At 44.4% G+C, this 16,885-nt stretch overlaps 1 protein-coding gene across 2 annotated transcripts in view; it reads right to left on the reverse strand.

Annotated features, from left to right (window-relative positions):
- LOC135903968 (uncharacterized) overlaps positions 1-16,885 on the reverse strand; it is a 34,739-nt gene that overhangs the window by 13,138 nt on the left and 4,716 nt on the right. For both annotated transcript variants that reach the window (XM_065434487.1, XM_065434488.1), the window contains exons 3-5: positions 10,792-11,027; positions 8,795-9,002; positions 5,140-5,265 (exon numbers count right to left, since the gene is read on the reverse strand). In XM_065434487.1, the coding sequence (XP_065290559.1) occupies positions 5,140-5,265; positions 8,795-9,002; positions 10,792-11,027 (570 nt within the window). The remainder of the gene's footprint in view (positions 1-5,139; positions 5,266-8,794; positions 9,003-10,791; positions 11,028-16,885) is intronic.

Genomic DNA, 16,885 nt, shown 5'->3' on the forward strand with positions numbered 1-16,885 from the left:
CATCGGAAGCGCAGTGCACGTTTTTAATAGGCGATAATTTAAACGCGCCGCCCTTCCCTGCTGTAGACTGCAGTCATATACGTGTTCCGGCCGCTAGATCCCACGTGAAAAGAGAAGACACGAGGTGCGAATGCGATCAACAACAGTATACAGCCACCCGTCTCACATGAAAACGACGGCACGCACACTTTCTTATTCCGGTATCGGCAAATTTCCAGCTACGTCTTTGCACGCCAAATTCACGGCTATCACCGCCAAATTTTTCGCAATAAGCACCTTCACCTATCTGCCTTACAGCGCGTGGTGCGTAGTGCCAATGGTAGCATACAGCATGCTTTTCGTAGGCGATAATCTAAACTCTCCGCCGTTGCCTGCTGCAGGCGTCGCTATGTGGGCATAATGTTTCTCTTCGGCGGCATCCGGCATCGCTCACCAGCTCGGTTTCATTTTGGTTTCCAGTCGCCCTTTTAAAATACCACGCAATAGGAAAACAACGAAACGCGTCTCAGGCGGCCGGAGCACCACCAGCTCGACTGTTGGCATCTCACGGCGCAATGATCCGCACGACGCTTTGCATTACGTAGATGTCAACAATAGTCCAGGCTGTTAAATTTTTTTAGTTGCTCTGGATCGTACGTTTTCCCGGTTAGTATGTTTTTTCTCACGTTTTTTTTTTTTCCAAAATGTATGAATGAGGTTCTACAGTGTATCACAGACACTATGCATGGCTCAGCGTTTGAATTATTTACAGTCACTGACAGCTAATTTGGACATATAGAGGACCGCTAGAAGTCAGAATACAGCAGAACCTCGTCGATGCGATCCCATTGCATACGATTTCCCGGTGCCTGCAATTGAGAGCACTAAAAATGATCCACTACAGTTAGTTTCTTTTTTACCGGTTCATACGTTCCAGAACAACATGATCTTTCAGCCCCAACATTCAGTTCATCGCCAAACCGTGATCGTATGATACGTTTTCTGGATGTTAGATCCCGTGTAAACAAGAAATAGCAAGAGCCGCGCACGACTGAGAACAAACAGTAGCCGCCCGCCACAACAGCTTCTCCACTGAACTTGCCCGTTAGTCTCACGCACAAGAAAACATAGGCGCACACTCACTTTCCTGTTCTGGTATCAGAAAATATCTTCCGCGGTCGTCGCATGCTGCATTCCCTCCCACCTATCGCCGCCAACCCTATTGCAATAAGCACCTTCACTTAACTGTTTCACAGCGCGTGTGACATAGTGCTGTTGGAAGCGACTGCACGTTTTTAACAGGCGACAACCCACACATGCTGCCGTTCCATGCTGCAGGCAGCGGGGAAGTGCGTGTGATGTTTCGCTCAGGTGGCATTGTATTCCACCGTCGCCCCGAAGCACCATTTCATTTTTGTTTTGCAGAGGAAAATGACAACGTGCGATTGAAGGACAACGGTCGCTCGGGCGCACCAGCTTTGCACACATCGGCGTCTCGTGCCGCAACAATTCGCGCCGAGTGGGCACGTCAAAACTTCCCACCAAAATGCCATGCCCCACTTGTAGAAACTGCACTTAGACTGGATTCGCAGAACACAAACGTAACCTTGTTGAAGCCACGAAAACAACGCACACCTCGTGGCGCTCAACCGCCACCACCAGCTCGACGCGCACTAGCATTGACATCTTGTGCTGCAACAATTAGAGTAAGACATTAGTGTATTACATAGATGCCAACTTAGTCTGCCAATTTTTTTTTAAGTGACTTCAGATCATACGTTTTCCCTGTTAGTACATTATTTTAGATTCTGGGGTTTTGCGTACCAAAACCATGATTTGATTATGAGTTACGCCGTAGTGGGGGACTGGTTTATTTTTGCCACCAGGGGATCTTTAATATGCCCCCCAATGCATGGGACAGTTCTTGTGTTTTTTTTATTACTATATCAATTATATAGACACTGCAAGTGCACTTCTACCGTCGGCGTCACTGTGAGGTTCCGTGTAACGTCCAAGCCCGATAAAATCGTCGCCGCGTGCAAGGGTGAGCAGGTGATCGCGACTCAATCTCATGCTTCCTTCCCGCTTTCCTCCCCACATGAGGAAGCGTGCCATCTTTCGGCCACTGTATCTGCAACGGGTACAAGGTCCGCCGTGGGAAGCGGGGTGTGTGCATTCTACTCGGGGTGGCACAGTCGGCCACGGGCACCCGCCTGGGCCGCTGTATCTTGAAAGTAATCTGCGATGTGCACAGAGTACACCGCGCACTGTCTTTTCGCGGCTTTGTTCGCGTTGAAGCAAGCAGCAGAACAAAGGTCGATTTGCTCGGTGCTGTTGCAAAGCTTACTCACTCCAGTGTTTTGACAGAGAGCTTCTGCGGTCATTGAGTGGGATGTGTTCATGTTTGCTTGTGTGCGCAGAACACCATGCTCATTAGTTTAGTTAGTATGCCTATGTTTACAACTTTATACGGCCAATAAAACTACTATACTTTCTTAGTATAGCTGTCCACTAATTTGCTATCGCAATCAATGCTTCACCTTTTGGGCGAAACTGCAACCTTTATCAAAATGTATGAAGGAGGTTCTACTGTAACCAGCAATTCGAACTATTGGATTTGGCAGAAAATGAGCTACTTATTTCACACGTGGTCCACAGAGATGTGTCGTAGTCTCCGATACCTTCACTTTTGCAAGATTTCACGTGACTAGCACCTGATGCATCAGTACCTACGAGTGACGGCATTCTCGGCACAGTTCTAATCATGCTGTCATCCGTTGAAACGTCTGGCGCTACAAAACAAAAAACAGTATCTTCGAAAGTGAGAGGACAAGAATACGGCCAAGTTTATCAACGTGTTGCAGCGTGCACATACACTTGCCTGCAACTGGGTCAGTTTGTATTTCAACCATTGTCATGCTTTCGTTACAGATAGACAAAAGTACTGTCAATGCATAGACTGAAGCTTTATGTCCTGGCAACATACCGGAAATCGACCGAGCTGCAATAGGTGCATGACCATTGTCCGGTGCTTCCCTCACTTAAAGCCCTCATCGGTGCAAACACAGAGAGTGACAAACAGCAAATGCAGGCTTTCAACACATAGCAGCTTGGTTGGGCGCTGTCGGTTTCGAGGAGGCACTGCCAACATGGCCGACAACCGTGCAGAGAACGTATTAAAACCAAAATATTGCTATTCTTTCTCGATTCTGTGGCCAAATTGGCATGCTGGTGGCAGTCGGAAGTGTGCAGCTAAAGTGCCTAAGCATGTTTATCGTTCTTTATATTTTAGAGAGCACAATTGATATTTTTGTTGTAAATATATGACAACATCGCAACGTATCATGTCGGAACAAAGCCATATGATAGGGGATTATAGAGTTAAACCTAGATACGACGAAGTCGGTAAAATCGGTAATTTTTGTTATATCAAAATTTTGTTCTACAGAAATTCAGCCTTTTGTCCAATATATATACAGTTGCCAATGGATTTTTCTTACACGGAAAGGCACCGTAGCATTTTTCAAATTATTGGACAATCGAAAAAAAAGCAAATTTGAATGAGAAAATTAATTTTGATAAATTTAGAGTCGGTGTGAATGATGTGATTTTATGCCATGTACGACGGTATGAAAAGCGAAGCCAGCCACGCAATCGCGTGCACTCCACTCCCACAGCTGATAGCGTCTCCGCACTGGGACGACGTATTAGGAAAAGCACCGGCAAAGGAGAGCGAATGCTTAGTCTGCCTCTCTCTTCAACGGGTCACCGAAACTAGAGATTACACAACCTCCAATATTAAATGCGCAGTAAGACAGTTTACATGGTGGCACGCCATCTCAGCACACCCAGCCTTTGCACATGCGGCAATTACCTCTAAAGCAGGGTGCGCGACTGCATAGGCACACAACCGCACTTACAGCCATGCGCAGCCACGGCCAAGATGTGTGCCTGAAATAGAGACAACACGCCAACTTACCCCCCCCCTCCGCCCCCGCCCCACCCTTGCTCGCTCCCCTCCCCCGCTTTCCCTTTGCTTGCGTGGCAAGGTGGCACTTGTGAAGCCACCATCTTTCTTCTCTCACCCTTGCACACTTTCACTCACACCTAAAGCACACAGTGTGCAGGGCACGAGGTGCCCTCTGCTGAGAGACAGTTACTGTGATGCACTTTATTCTCCTTTCACCTCTTTTCATTAAGAATCTCCTTGGATAGGATCTTATCGCATTTGGACTTTATACGGAACATAATGCAGCTCCACTTCAGCGGTTGCTTTTGTTGCGCGATTTGAGAGGTGCATGTGCAAACAGCCGTTTGTAATTCAATCATTTGATGATCTGAGTCCACGGAAGTTCGCATTTATTGTCTCGGAATTCCTTTGCGGTGGCGGTGAAATTTCGTTATATTGAAATCGCAGACAAACGCACTTCGTTATACTGAGGTTTTAAATACATGTTCTATGGACAAGAGGTTATGAAAAGCTAAATACTTCGTTATATCAAGAATTCCGTTATATTGAGGTTTAATTGTAATACATAGATATCTATGAGCCCTTTGCTGGGACTGGGCTATAGCGATGTTATACCCGAGAAAATGTATGAATAAGGAACATATCAGCAGGGTTCTCTTCTACTGTGTTTTCACCAATTTGCTTTAGTAAGTCAATTTTTGACCTCATATCAATGGTATTCCAGCACCTAATTATCGCAATAAAGCTGAAGAAAGGCATTCTATGTCAAAGTTGTGATGGCAACTATGTGCTACATATAGGTTTTGGCTCAGGAAACACTATATGGACATTGGAAAAAAATTTTACCTTTAGAAAATGAAGGCTCTGTATGGCCACCACAGTTCTCCGAATTTACAATTGTGCACAGCACCGCAAGCATTGCCCACGATGTGCTTCATGCCTCATTCGTTTTGTTGCTTTTAAGGATCTATATGGTAGGCGAGAGATGTGTTGAAATTCCACTCAGCAGACTGCTTCGTTTTTATAAATCTGCTGTTTCTAGGAGAGGAGAGAGATAAGCAAGGTTTCTAGACTTGGATTTACACATAGCCTAGTTGACATTCCATGCTTGAAATTTCTGAATGCTTATGTATAAAAAATAAGATGGCATGGCTCTTCCGACACTTGTGATACCGGAGGAAGGAACAAACCAGCTTATGAAATGTGCCAGGCGTGTCGTCCTCATCCATTGACACCGCCTCAATGGAACTGGATGTTGCCGAGAGGGACTTCGGCAAGGAGGCAGCCACCACTTCATCCTCACCACTGCAGTTATCCTGCCACAGAAGGATATAAAATATAACAATTAGCTGCTTTGAAATGACTAGCAGAGGCAAGCCTGCTTAAAGCTTGCATAACACAAAATTGTTTAGTATAAAAGAAGATTATAATTTGGCATGTCCTCAAGGCAACCTATGAAGGAGTTAAAGGCCAACTGCAAGGAAATTTTAGACAGTGTAAACAGCCTAGTTTACGGGGGGGACATGGCTTCCAAAATCAACTTTATTTCTTCGTGGATTTTGATTAAAATGGCAGAGGTAGTAGTAATATTTCTACGATATCAAAAATTTCGCTGCTATATCTCAACTTCTTTATTTACAAATTTCTTCTCCTTTTGGGCTTGTCTCAAGCCCATACAACTTACAAAATTACTCGTTCAACTCACTCATTCAAAGCACCGTGCATTCCAAAATGAATGATTGAGGGCGTGACATCCTTAGATCATTTTTAGTTTTCATTTTTTATGAGGTGACTGCACAACAGGCTGACGGAACTAGTTGAATCGTTAATTCAGAAGAAGTTGCACTGGAAAAGAAAGTATGTAATGCCCTGAACTGCACTTCAAAGAAAATGTAGAAAAAAACTAAAAAAATAGACCTAGCAGTCATGAAGAAATCAGCAGGAACAGCTGAGCAGGAGCCAAGAAAAAGTTGAGAAAATGGCTTTCAAAGGTGTACCTTCGATTTAAAGTTATCAAACGGCAACAGGGCTATAGTCACTGACGTCCTATCAATTGCAGGGATTCTGGAGTGTTTTGCATTTAGTCTGAAGGGCTTTTCTTGCCTTTTTTCCCCCAAGGCAGCCTTTTCCGCTGCTCTGCGAGGAGGAAGTTGGCCATGTTGCAGACCAAACATTGCACAATATCCCACAAAAGCACAATGGGTCCCAGGAACGTATTTGCATACGGCCTTGTTGATGGCCTTCTCTAGTGGAGCAGGAGGCTTACCCGTTAGCACCACTCAGATAATGCCTCTGTCGCATTCAATGGCACATTTTGGTCTTTTTGTAGCAATGACTAGATGGCTAAGCGAAGGCTTTCAGCAGCATTTTGAATTTTTTTTTCCTATACAACTGAGGAGCTAGCTGCACAATAGAAATGCACACCAATGCAGCTGAAACATGCATGCCTTGAAAGCCAGCACTTATGTGGAGGTTTACCCAGTGTTTTTGCAGCCTAATGTTTACACCAGTTACCATATTTTGAGAACATTGTATTGCACAAACTTTTTTCTTTTGAACCTTGTGAGGGCCTGGAGAGCTTACGGAATGCAGTAGAAAGATTGTTGAATATTGTGAGCAAAGCTGAATGTGCCATTCTTGGTCCCCCCTCTAATTTGCACTTTTTTTTTTCACCTTCACATCAGACGCACACTTTGGGTGTGAATGAATTGAAATAAGCCAAAAAAGCGAGGAAGTTGCAACCTGCACTGTAGCTCAAGAAACTTACAAAAAAATTAATAAAATGAAAGCCCGACTTCAGTGCGTGACGTGCTCGATCGCCAAAACTGGGAAGCCGTTATACGAAATGCTTAGCCGTAAGTCTGAGGAGTTTGCGCGCAATGTTCTTGATCGCCGAGTAATGCGCTGATGTGCGAAATGCTTAACCGCAGTTCCTCAGGACTGCTTGCGCGATGTGCTTGGAAGTAAACTTGAAAGCGAAGTCCAAAACACCGTCGCTCTAAAACCTTATCCACGTGTCTGAGGATACCGCGCGCGAAGTGCTTGGTCACGAAGTCAGTGTCGGCGATGCTCGGAATGCTTAGCCACGGGTCTGATATGTGCAGTAGCGGAGGGGCCGGCTGCACTTCTGCGATACCCGCGCCACGCTCATTTCGACACTCTTCGAGGACAGGGTGGTCAAGACGTTGAGAGCTCGCTAGGTGCAAAGAGCAGATGACACCCTTACAAAGCGAGCGCCAGAACAATGGCAAACCGCGTTGGAGTCACCTGGCGGGGTGCAGCCAATTGGAGACTCTGAATGGCCTTCAATCATTTGTTTTTTGCGCGATTGTTCTATATGAAGGAGACAGCTGAAGCGGCAAATTTGAAGACTGAGAAATGCACTTTCCGATGAGACCAAGATAGCTGTGCTCTGTTTATGTGCCAAAACTACAATATGATTATGAGGCACGCCATAGTAGGGGATTTTGGACTATATTTGACCACCTGGGTTTCTGCAATGTGCCCCCAATGCACGGCACACAGGTATAACATGCCAACTTAGGCTGGTTGGTACATGTCTGAAGAAAACAAGTAACAGTGCTGAACAATGGGACGTGACAGACCGACGAAGACTGTCCCAGTTACGTCCTGTTGTTCAGTGCAGTTACTTGTTTTCTTCAGGCACACAGGTGTCCTTGGATTTCGCCCCCATTGAAATACAGCTGCTGCGGCCGGGATTTGACCCCATGCCCCCTTCAGGCTTAGACACTCGGCTGAAACCCCCACAAAAAACTGTTTACGCGCCCAATTGCTTTAAACGGTAATGCTGTTGGAATGTCTCTACGTGCAAATATAGGCAGCCAAAATGCAACAAAGTAGTAGTGTAAAACCTACCCCATGCTGATGGCGTGCCACTATCATCTCAGCAGTGTGTCATGGCTGTGCATTTGGTACATTTACCTAAAGCAGGTTATGAACTTTGTTGCATATCCACAGCAGGCAAAAAGTGAGCACCAGAGCATGGATGCACTCGGCACAGACTGCGCGGAGACAAGATGGCTGCCGAACCCACACAGCATTTTGTGGCTACTGGGGTCGTGCTTATCTTTCTGACATGGTGTGCTACAGTTAACCAAGATGGCAGAAGAAAGGATCAACTCCAGTTGGACGAGGCACATACTCTGCAGGCAGCTGCAAATGAAGCAGACAATGGAGCGCATTCTCTCAAGATTCCTACAATGCCTTGCCAGCAACCACTTGAGGGCACGCACCTTTTTCTAAAGTCTTCTATTGTTTACATACACACACTCAAGCAGATCCAGAACTGCAGACAGAAAACCAGTGACATAACCACATTACACATCTGACAAGAGATGTGAAGATATACTGGCTGCACAAGAACCAATCGCTTTTCTTTATATTCAAGTGCATAGTATGCATTTGCACAAACCCACCCCAGAAGCTAAAATTCGTTGACAGGCTGAACTTGCAACTGCATGCACTGCAAATGAGTGCCAAACTTGTGCCACAACAGAAAAAGCTATGTTCCTGGAAGCCTTAGCACTAGCTTTTAGAATGCATGGATTTCTTACATCCCATTCCGTACAGCCGAGGCAGTTGATAAAATGTAAACATAGGCATGAAGTGCAAAAGGCAGTTTCCACACCTTCACCCATATTGTATTTCGCACTAAGTCCACTACCACTGCACTTCGAATAATCCAGTATTCGAACGGGACAGTCACAAAATTCGAAAATGCACCATTTCGAATAAAGGAACTTCATTAAAAGAAGGACTTACTGCCTTGAACCAAGAAGAACAATGCAAGTAAACATTCCATATTATCACCACATGCATACGTACCATGTCACATAGCAGCCAAGGTTCATTTGAGTCGGAGACTTTAGCACATTCCCCACTGAAAAGACTGGTTTGGCTGTCCTTGAAGTTGCCAACTGGTGCACTGACATGATGCAGCTTGGCACAGCCAAAGCCTCGCACTGCCTTTTCTAGCTCCTTTTCCCCTGTTTTGGCAAAGTGCAGCTGTGGCACTCCGGTTGTCACATTTGGGCTGTACAGAAAGATGCAACGATAGGTATAGGCCCAAGGAGCGCTGACAATCACAGTAAACCGAAAAAAATTGTGTACAAATAACCAACAATAAGAATACCATATTGTGCATCTTCAGTGAAAAATTCATGAGCCACTTCTTAAAAGCTATCAGTAGCTCATATCCCAATGCACGCTGTATTATTGCTGTGTGCAATTACAGCATAATGGCAAGAAACTTGAAATCCATGGGCCACCACTGTCAAGCTGAACTTTGTCAGGACATGGTTTTGCAACTGCAAATGTGAGACATCAAAACTATGGCTAAAAAATGAGCAGGGATGGTAGTACTACTGCATGAAGGACTGCTACGGAAGTTCTGAACCTTCAACTGTATAGATTTCCTGGCAAGCCGAGGGAACATGAACACAGCAAGAAATGGACTGGTATTGATTAATGTTTTTTTGGTGGCTGCTACAACTGTTGTGGTTGCAATGTGGAAAACTGCCAACTGGTCGTTTTCATTTTCATTAATGTAGATCACAACTGCCACACAGTGCTAAAGGTTTCGTGATGTTTCATACCTGCAACAACAAGTTTCACATTTGAGCGCATGGTCGGCCTAGTTTGGCTGCAAGATGAAATTGCGTAAAACCAAAAAGCTGGCATATCCCACGTCCTATGAGAATCGATGTTATGCAAAGCAGTGTGCGGGGAGCCTACCAAGTTAACAAAATGACCATGAGAGCACCAAGATGAACGTGGCTGTTTTATGACCTACATGAGATTCATGTGATGACCAATCATTTATGTTCGTCACACACTCTTGTCATACCATGCCAATTTTGGTACACACCAAGTTAACGAAACGACCATGAAAGCACCAAGACGTAGGCGGACAAGCGGGGAGGCAGATCGATCGATTGATCAATCAAAAGACGCAGTGTAAAATGTAGGTGGGCGGATTGATCGATCGATAGATACTGTCGAAGTGGCAAATGTTTGCCAAGAAATGCTTTGCATTTAAAATTTAACCACACCTGCAGACTCTATTGAACTGCTTAATTAAAACAACAGTACAGCATGTGGTGGCATCAAGAGAAAGCCAGTGTGTTTCGCCTGACGAGAATGTAGCTTCACCAGTACAGTGACACCCAGCGACTTCTCTCATGCCTTAAATGTGCCCAGAGGTGTAGTATACAACTTTCCTCTTTAATGTAAATGAAAGGGTGGAATTAGTTTCACTACTGCTGTAAGTCGCTAAGTTTGCACCATTTCTCCTACTCTAAACAAGTTGAGCATGCCATCACATTGCTGCTCTCTTCAAACTAAACCTGCATTTGATTATTGCAAGAGTACGACTTTATTGCAGAAAAAAAATGTTTTGATACCAAACTTCTTGAATTCTTCACCCAAAGTGTGACACCGCTAGCATTACAAAGCAAAATTACTGATTTTATTAGGTTTTTTTCATATTCATATTTTTTTGGGGAAAAAAGAGCTGCAATACTCGGCTCAAGTTTTTAATTTACTTTCAAAAAGCAATGAAATGTATTCTATTTCATTATTGTTTTCATTGCTCATGTTAATAACTAAGCTCAGTCAGATATTGCATGCCTACTTATAGGTGTGTGTGTTTTAAGTATACCTTACATTTACTACCTAACATTTAGAAGGATTGAAAGTGGCATGAATGTATTTACACAGGGTAATATAATTTAGAATGACCTCACCGAGTCCAAGCAAAGACTGGTTTCAAATAATGATCAACATAGCTCATTTCAGTTACATATCTGCCATACTAAACTCACAGTTCAAGATCTTGCAGACAAGTGAAAGCATTGCTGTCATTCTTGAGTGTACCAGCAGCATACAGCTGAAGCACTGACAACAGGCTGCCTTGATATTGGTGTAACTTTGCCAAATCTGACTGAAGTTGCCTCTCCTGTTCAGCAGTCAGCAATTCAACCTGGTGGCACAACTGGTCCTTTCGTTGACAAACAGCAGCTATCTGCTGGTTGCAAGCAGCGTCTATGTCATCTTTGAGCTGAAGAAGAAAGTGAGATGCAGAGGTCAGGTCACAATCGTAATACACACAATTGCAACAGTGAAAACACTGCTGCCTACACTAAACAAATCCACCCTGCTTGTCTTGCTTTACAAAAACCTTTGTCCATTGCCAAATAATTCACTCATTAACAGTAGCTATCAGTTCAATATGCTTAGAACAGCTATACAACATTTTTTTTTTTAATTTAGAAGAGCAAAGAACCTTTGTTCAAATTTATGCTGTCATCCTTCCCAGTCAGATAATTTTCCACAAAAATCACCATTCCCCTAACAGGAAGCATTCCCAGCATGTAGCTATTTCATCAAGTAGCACGTTTTTTAATACCACTTTCAATGCATCAGTGCAAAAGAACTCCTTTTCCTATGTCAGTTTCCGAACAACAGAGGCATTGCACACCAACTACATGCCCATTCAGTCTCAACAGCACCACCACCTACATTTCACATTACAAAACTGTATAGAGAACACCCCTGTACACATTACTTTTAATATACCAAGCACAAACCTTTAATGGGAGATACATACACACTTTTAAAGTAAAGCTGTGTTTTTGCGACCCCTCCTGGACTTTCCCAATTGCGGCTGCTGTCTTGCCCAATAGCTCACACTTCTAAAAAATGCAGCAGGTCCATTGAGTTAGAATCTACATACAGTGAAGCTTTGTGTGAGTACAAAAGAGTTGAAACACAAGTTTTTGTTTATTGAACGTCCGCAAAAAGTTACATGGAAGGCATTATTCAGGCATTGTAGAGAGGCTAATGAAATGCCACAATACATGCGAGCATCTGGTGGTACTGCAAGGAACCCAGCAGCATGCATTGTTCGCTAGTTGGCCTATTCGGCAAGATAACAGCCAGGCCGCAACACCTACGGTCACGAAACTTGGCGAGATTCGCTAAGCAAAGCTTAGCTTTAAAAAAAAAAAAAAAAAAACGGCACCACAGGTGGGCTTGAGCATCAGTCCCATGCTCGACCTATTAGGCCACAATTGTACGTATAGTTCTATCGTGCCAGCACCAGCTCCAAGATGTTTGCCGCATCTCGCATTGCTTAGCACGAGTGCATGAAAGAACACGAGCGCATGCCAGCTGCCTTTCATGCCAATGACGCAGACACGAATAGGACACATTTCTAGCATTTGATTAACCACTTCACAAAAGCTTCCCTCCACTTAGATTTCAAGGTGTGCATTAGATCTGCAAAATTTTTAAACAATAATTTACCTTTAGGCACAGCACAAGCAGCAACAAACTAGGACCAGCACAGACTGAAAAGTGATTGGCACACAGTGGCTCCCTCATGGACCTAGCTGTAGTCAATTACGCATGCTTCAGGACCTTGCCTGTAATAATGTGGCTCAAAGCAAGTACCCCTCGTGTCCTTTCAGTATCAGAAGACCTAACAGCAGAAGCTGAGACTGACAAGCAAAATTTTTTGCAAACACAATTTAATGTTTTGGAAATATAACGCAATATTTGTTAAATCATAGAAAGAGCACCAATTCAGGTGAGTTCGCAGATATGCAAAGTGACAATGCTGTGAACCACTGTCATTAATGTATATGTCAATGACTGCAAACAATGGTGCTCAGATGTACTGCATATTTCACACTTTACTAAAAGGGTCCCTGAAAAGTTTTTTGTTGTACACTTAGACACAGAGGTTATCTTTCAAGGAACGCTTTCTCATAAGAATTTCATGTCAGTGCGCTATAACACAGGTACAAGTGTTTGAACGTTATGCTCCCCTTAAGGGGAGACGCTCCTCGAAACAACTTTATTTTTTATTACTTGTATTAGATGTTTCAAAATTCAGTCAAGTATACAGTTTTCTATGCAGATTTCAAATATGACAATACTTCTTGTGTAGCTGTTATAGTCTTAGAGTTATGTGATGCACAATGGCAAAATATTGTTATGCGAACAAAGGATTGAGACTGGAGACTATTTACAAAGTATATTGCAAAGTTTTCCAGGTTTCCCCTGAGTGACACGGAACGTTATTTTATGTCAAGACAGGCTACACCACATCGCCCGATGCTGTCACTCTCAAGCAAGCATTAAAAAAAATAAAAACAACTCAATCCAGTTTGAATAATAAGGAGTAGAGTATTTTATTCACAATAGAAAGCTGAAGAGAGGGAATAGTAAAACACAGAATTTCTTTTTAAAGAATTATAAAGCCCATTGCTAATCAAGTCAAACATTTTCAAATATGAATAAAAAGAAGATGAATACAGAAGCAAATATTTTCAAAAATGAGCTATCGCTATCACGTGATAGCAAGATCATTGGTATTAGGCCCGAACTTTGTCAGAAGTGAGATTTTCTCAGCAGCTGGGAAGTCAACCTCAACTGTCCTCGCATACTCTCAGCCCGTGTAAAATGCCTGTGTTGCCTTTCACTGCTTTAAAGAGTATTTTTGTTTGGCTGAGGGACACCTGCATATTGGCATCAGCCAACACTGCTTTTTTAGCTCAAGCTCCTTCAAAGAAAAGACGGCGTGGTTCCTTTCCCCATCATTCCTCAATGACGGTCTTTTCTGTTCTTGTTGCTTCAGCGTGCGTTCGTTGCACGAAGCACTTGAAGCATCCTCTTGGTCAATTGTACAGTCAGCGTCCGATTTTTCGGACTTCCTAGGGGCCACGAATACGTCCACAAAATTTAACTGGGCAGTCCAAAAAAATGAATGCATGTCTTTTACTGCACTTAAGGGCTCATATCGTCACAAGCACGTCCGAAAAAGCTCTAAAGGCCTGTCAGTACACATATTAGGCATATTGGTGCTCATACTGTGACAGGAGAGGGCGGGTGCACGCGTGTATAATTATCGAATGCGTACCGTGTCCCGTGACAATTGCCCCTTCCAACGCTTGTGAAGCTTCGCCGCGATACTTCACGTACGCTTCACCGCGTAACATTGCTGTGCTAAGGCGAAGCTGCCTTTCGGGAACCGAAATTATGCAACGCGCATTTCTGAGCTTCGAAGCCAATCGCGAGGATTACAGAGGCAGAGTAGGTGCCATTACTGACAGCGACGAATTTTTTCAATGAAAAACACGGCACTGAACGGCAAGAACCGTAAAGGCGAACGTGGAAGCAGCTAGGCCTCGCGTTGCCGTGGTGGTGGCTACGGCTGCCAGTGGATCTGCGTGCGAAAGCACTGGTTCGAGGCGACGAGATAATCGAAACGGCGGTGCTGGCTCCGATTAAGGCCGTTTCGGACAGCGAATGGTTTTTGTGTCTGAAATTACAGACGTTCTTATACATTGACTATGGGGCACGTGCTGGTGCCGCGAAGCCGTCCCAAGCGATCTTGCGACAAGCGACGCAATGGAGATGGCTGTCGCGTTCGCTGTCGCCTACAAACCGTACCCCATGCGAGCGACGTCTGCCCCGTGTTGCCGGTATGAGGGCAGCAATATAGGCGCCAAAAGTAGCGTGACACGTGCTTTATTAACTTAAGTTTATGTGTTTTACTGTGAAAAGCAGCACAAAATATTTTTGAAGGTCTTCCAGTAGATTGTTATCTTTGTACTACAAGAATTCAATCATTTGCTCGTTCCATGCCACAATCTGTGGTACTTGAGTGATGTACATATAGTTCCGGCTTCGCGCTATTGACTAGTCACTCATAGCACTTCTGGGCAACGAGCGACAAATTCTAGATTTGCAGAACAGAGCGATCGCACAACAAGACTGAGCGATCTGTTCAAGCGACGGCCTGATCTGTCGCTCGAAGCCGCCGCTCGTGGGTTTTGCCTTTATCGAGCATTTCCCCAAAATCGGGCATCCGGCAAATCAGTTGTTGACTACACTGGTAACTCCTCCAGCCGATGACACGGCGTCAAAGAGAATTAGTCACGATTCCTCTTTTACTCGAGCCAGCAGTACAGCAACTAGGGTTGCCAGGTCATCGGGAGGAAAAGTAGCCGACAATTCAGAAAAGTAGCCAAGAAAGTCGCCAACTGCGGCAAAAGCTTTCATTGGTAGCCAAAAAAGTAGCCACGGTGCGACAAACCAACAATTGTCAATATTTTATGCAAAAATTGACAAGAAAAAGGTGAAAAAGACCTGTAGTTTCCTCTAGCACTGATGACAGACAAAAAATAACAGAACAGTACAAACACCAAAGCGGTGTCATCGATTTTCAGTACAATAAGCTCACTGCACGCCATACTTGCACCATTGACTTCCCTTTAAATGTTCACGTGCAAACTGTCTGACGTCGCACACGTTTTACTTTCCCTGGTATGCAGTCGCATAGTCACATAAACATTGGCACCTGTAATGTCATGGCTGCCATGACGCATTTTCCGTTGTTGCAGCCGTCGCTGGGGGTAAAATTAGGACACACTAGTGCTTCCATACTACGAAGGACACAAAAGCATTGCCTTTAAGATTGGTTGATTCATGTTACTCAGAGGGAGCTGCTTGGGCCTGTCAATTATTCGTCCACGACAGATCTGGACTGCCCGAGACAATTTCAGCCGAGTGTTGCATATGAAGAATCTCGAGCAGACCTGGACAGGCCAGGATGACAAGTCGAAGACGCCCACTGGTCATATCGCGGCTACGATTTTTCAGCTCCTCAATTCGCTTCCAAAGCTTTCAAGGCAAAAAGCATGGCCTTCAAGATCTGGCATTTGGGGCTGCTGCTTCAAAGCGGCCATCGGGGGAAGTGTGATTCGGACACTACCTATACGAATTACCAATGTGAAAAGTAGCCAAGTCGCCAAGCACAATTTTCAGATGCCAAGAGCCTTTACAAGTAGCGAATTTGGTGAGAAATCGACAAGCCTCACAACCCTGCTGATAAAAGCAGGAATGAGCAATGGAAAACCCTATGTGACGAATTTTGGCGACGGCGCTGCCGTCGCACGGGCTGACATCCAAGTGCTGGACTCTTCCACACTTTCGACCTCACGGCAATGCATGGCGCATGCCGCCCTTGAACACACTAGCCCCTTCTAGTACACTGTAGTACAGTGCACGGAGACGATTTTATCGCTCTTGGACTTCATATGAAACATTGTAGCGACTAAGACGGCAGAAATGCGCCTGGAGTGTCTATCATTGCTTGTGCGTTACCTGCGTTCACGAAGTGAAACGTCACTATTTTTTTTTTATCGCTTACACTGGTACAACTTATATACTTTTTTTTCCAGAAATCTTGCTGCATTAAGGGGGGTGCAACTTAAATAAAAGGTGCGACTTATAGACTGGAAAATATGGTACAAACATTATGCGGGACGCTTAAATGTGTCAATGATCAGAACGACCTACCCTAACAATTCAGTATGTTTGTACAAAATTATCAAAAATCGTTTCAGGGACCCTTTAAACATGCAAGCGAGCGGCTCGCATAGTCACCAGCACCATAGAGCATTAGCCAATGGGTCCAAGAAACTGCCAGAAACAGGCATGCAGCATCCGTCAACAGCGGACATGACGCATGCTGGACCCCTGGTGCGAACTCAGGCCCAGCAGTAAACACTCCAAACACCTGCATTCACGTTATGTCTGAGCCGCAGAGAAGGAATAATTTCTCCGTGGTCTGAGTGGAGCAGTACATGCCTTTGCCCAATGTATGTATTATCACACCACCTATATGTGCTGCTGAACACCCATCCTTCAAAAGAAGAATGATAGGCTAGTTGGTATGACACTTAAGTGATGTGTAGCACAAATGGGGCATGCACAGTAGACAAGATGAAGCTCCAGGGCCATGTCTTCGTCTTCTCTGTTGTCATGCGTGCCAAGTTTGTGCTACCCATCATATAATGCCCATCCTTCTCCATCTGGCATTTCAGCATGTGTGTTCCCTATGTGCCA

The sequence above is a fragment of the Dermacentor albipictus genome, chromosome 1, assembly GCF_038994185.2.
Source record: "Dermacentor albipictus isolate Rhodes 1998 colony chromosome 1, USDA_Dalb.pri_finalv2, whole genome shotgun sequence".
In the NCBI taxonomy this organism is placed as follows: Eukaryota; Metazoa; Arthropoda; class Arachnida; order Ixodida; family Ixodidae; genus Dermacentor; species Dermacentor albipictus.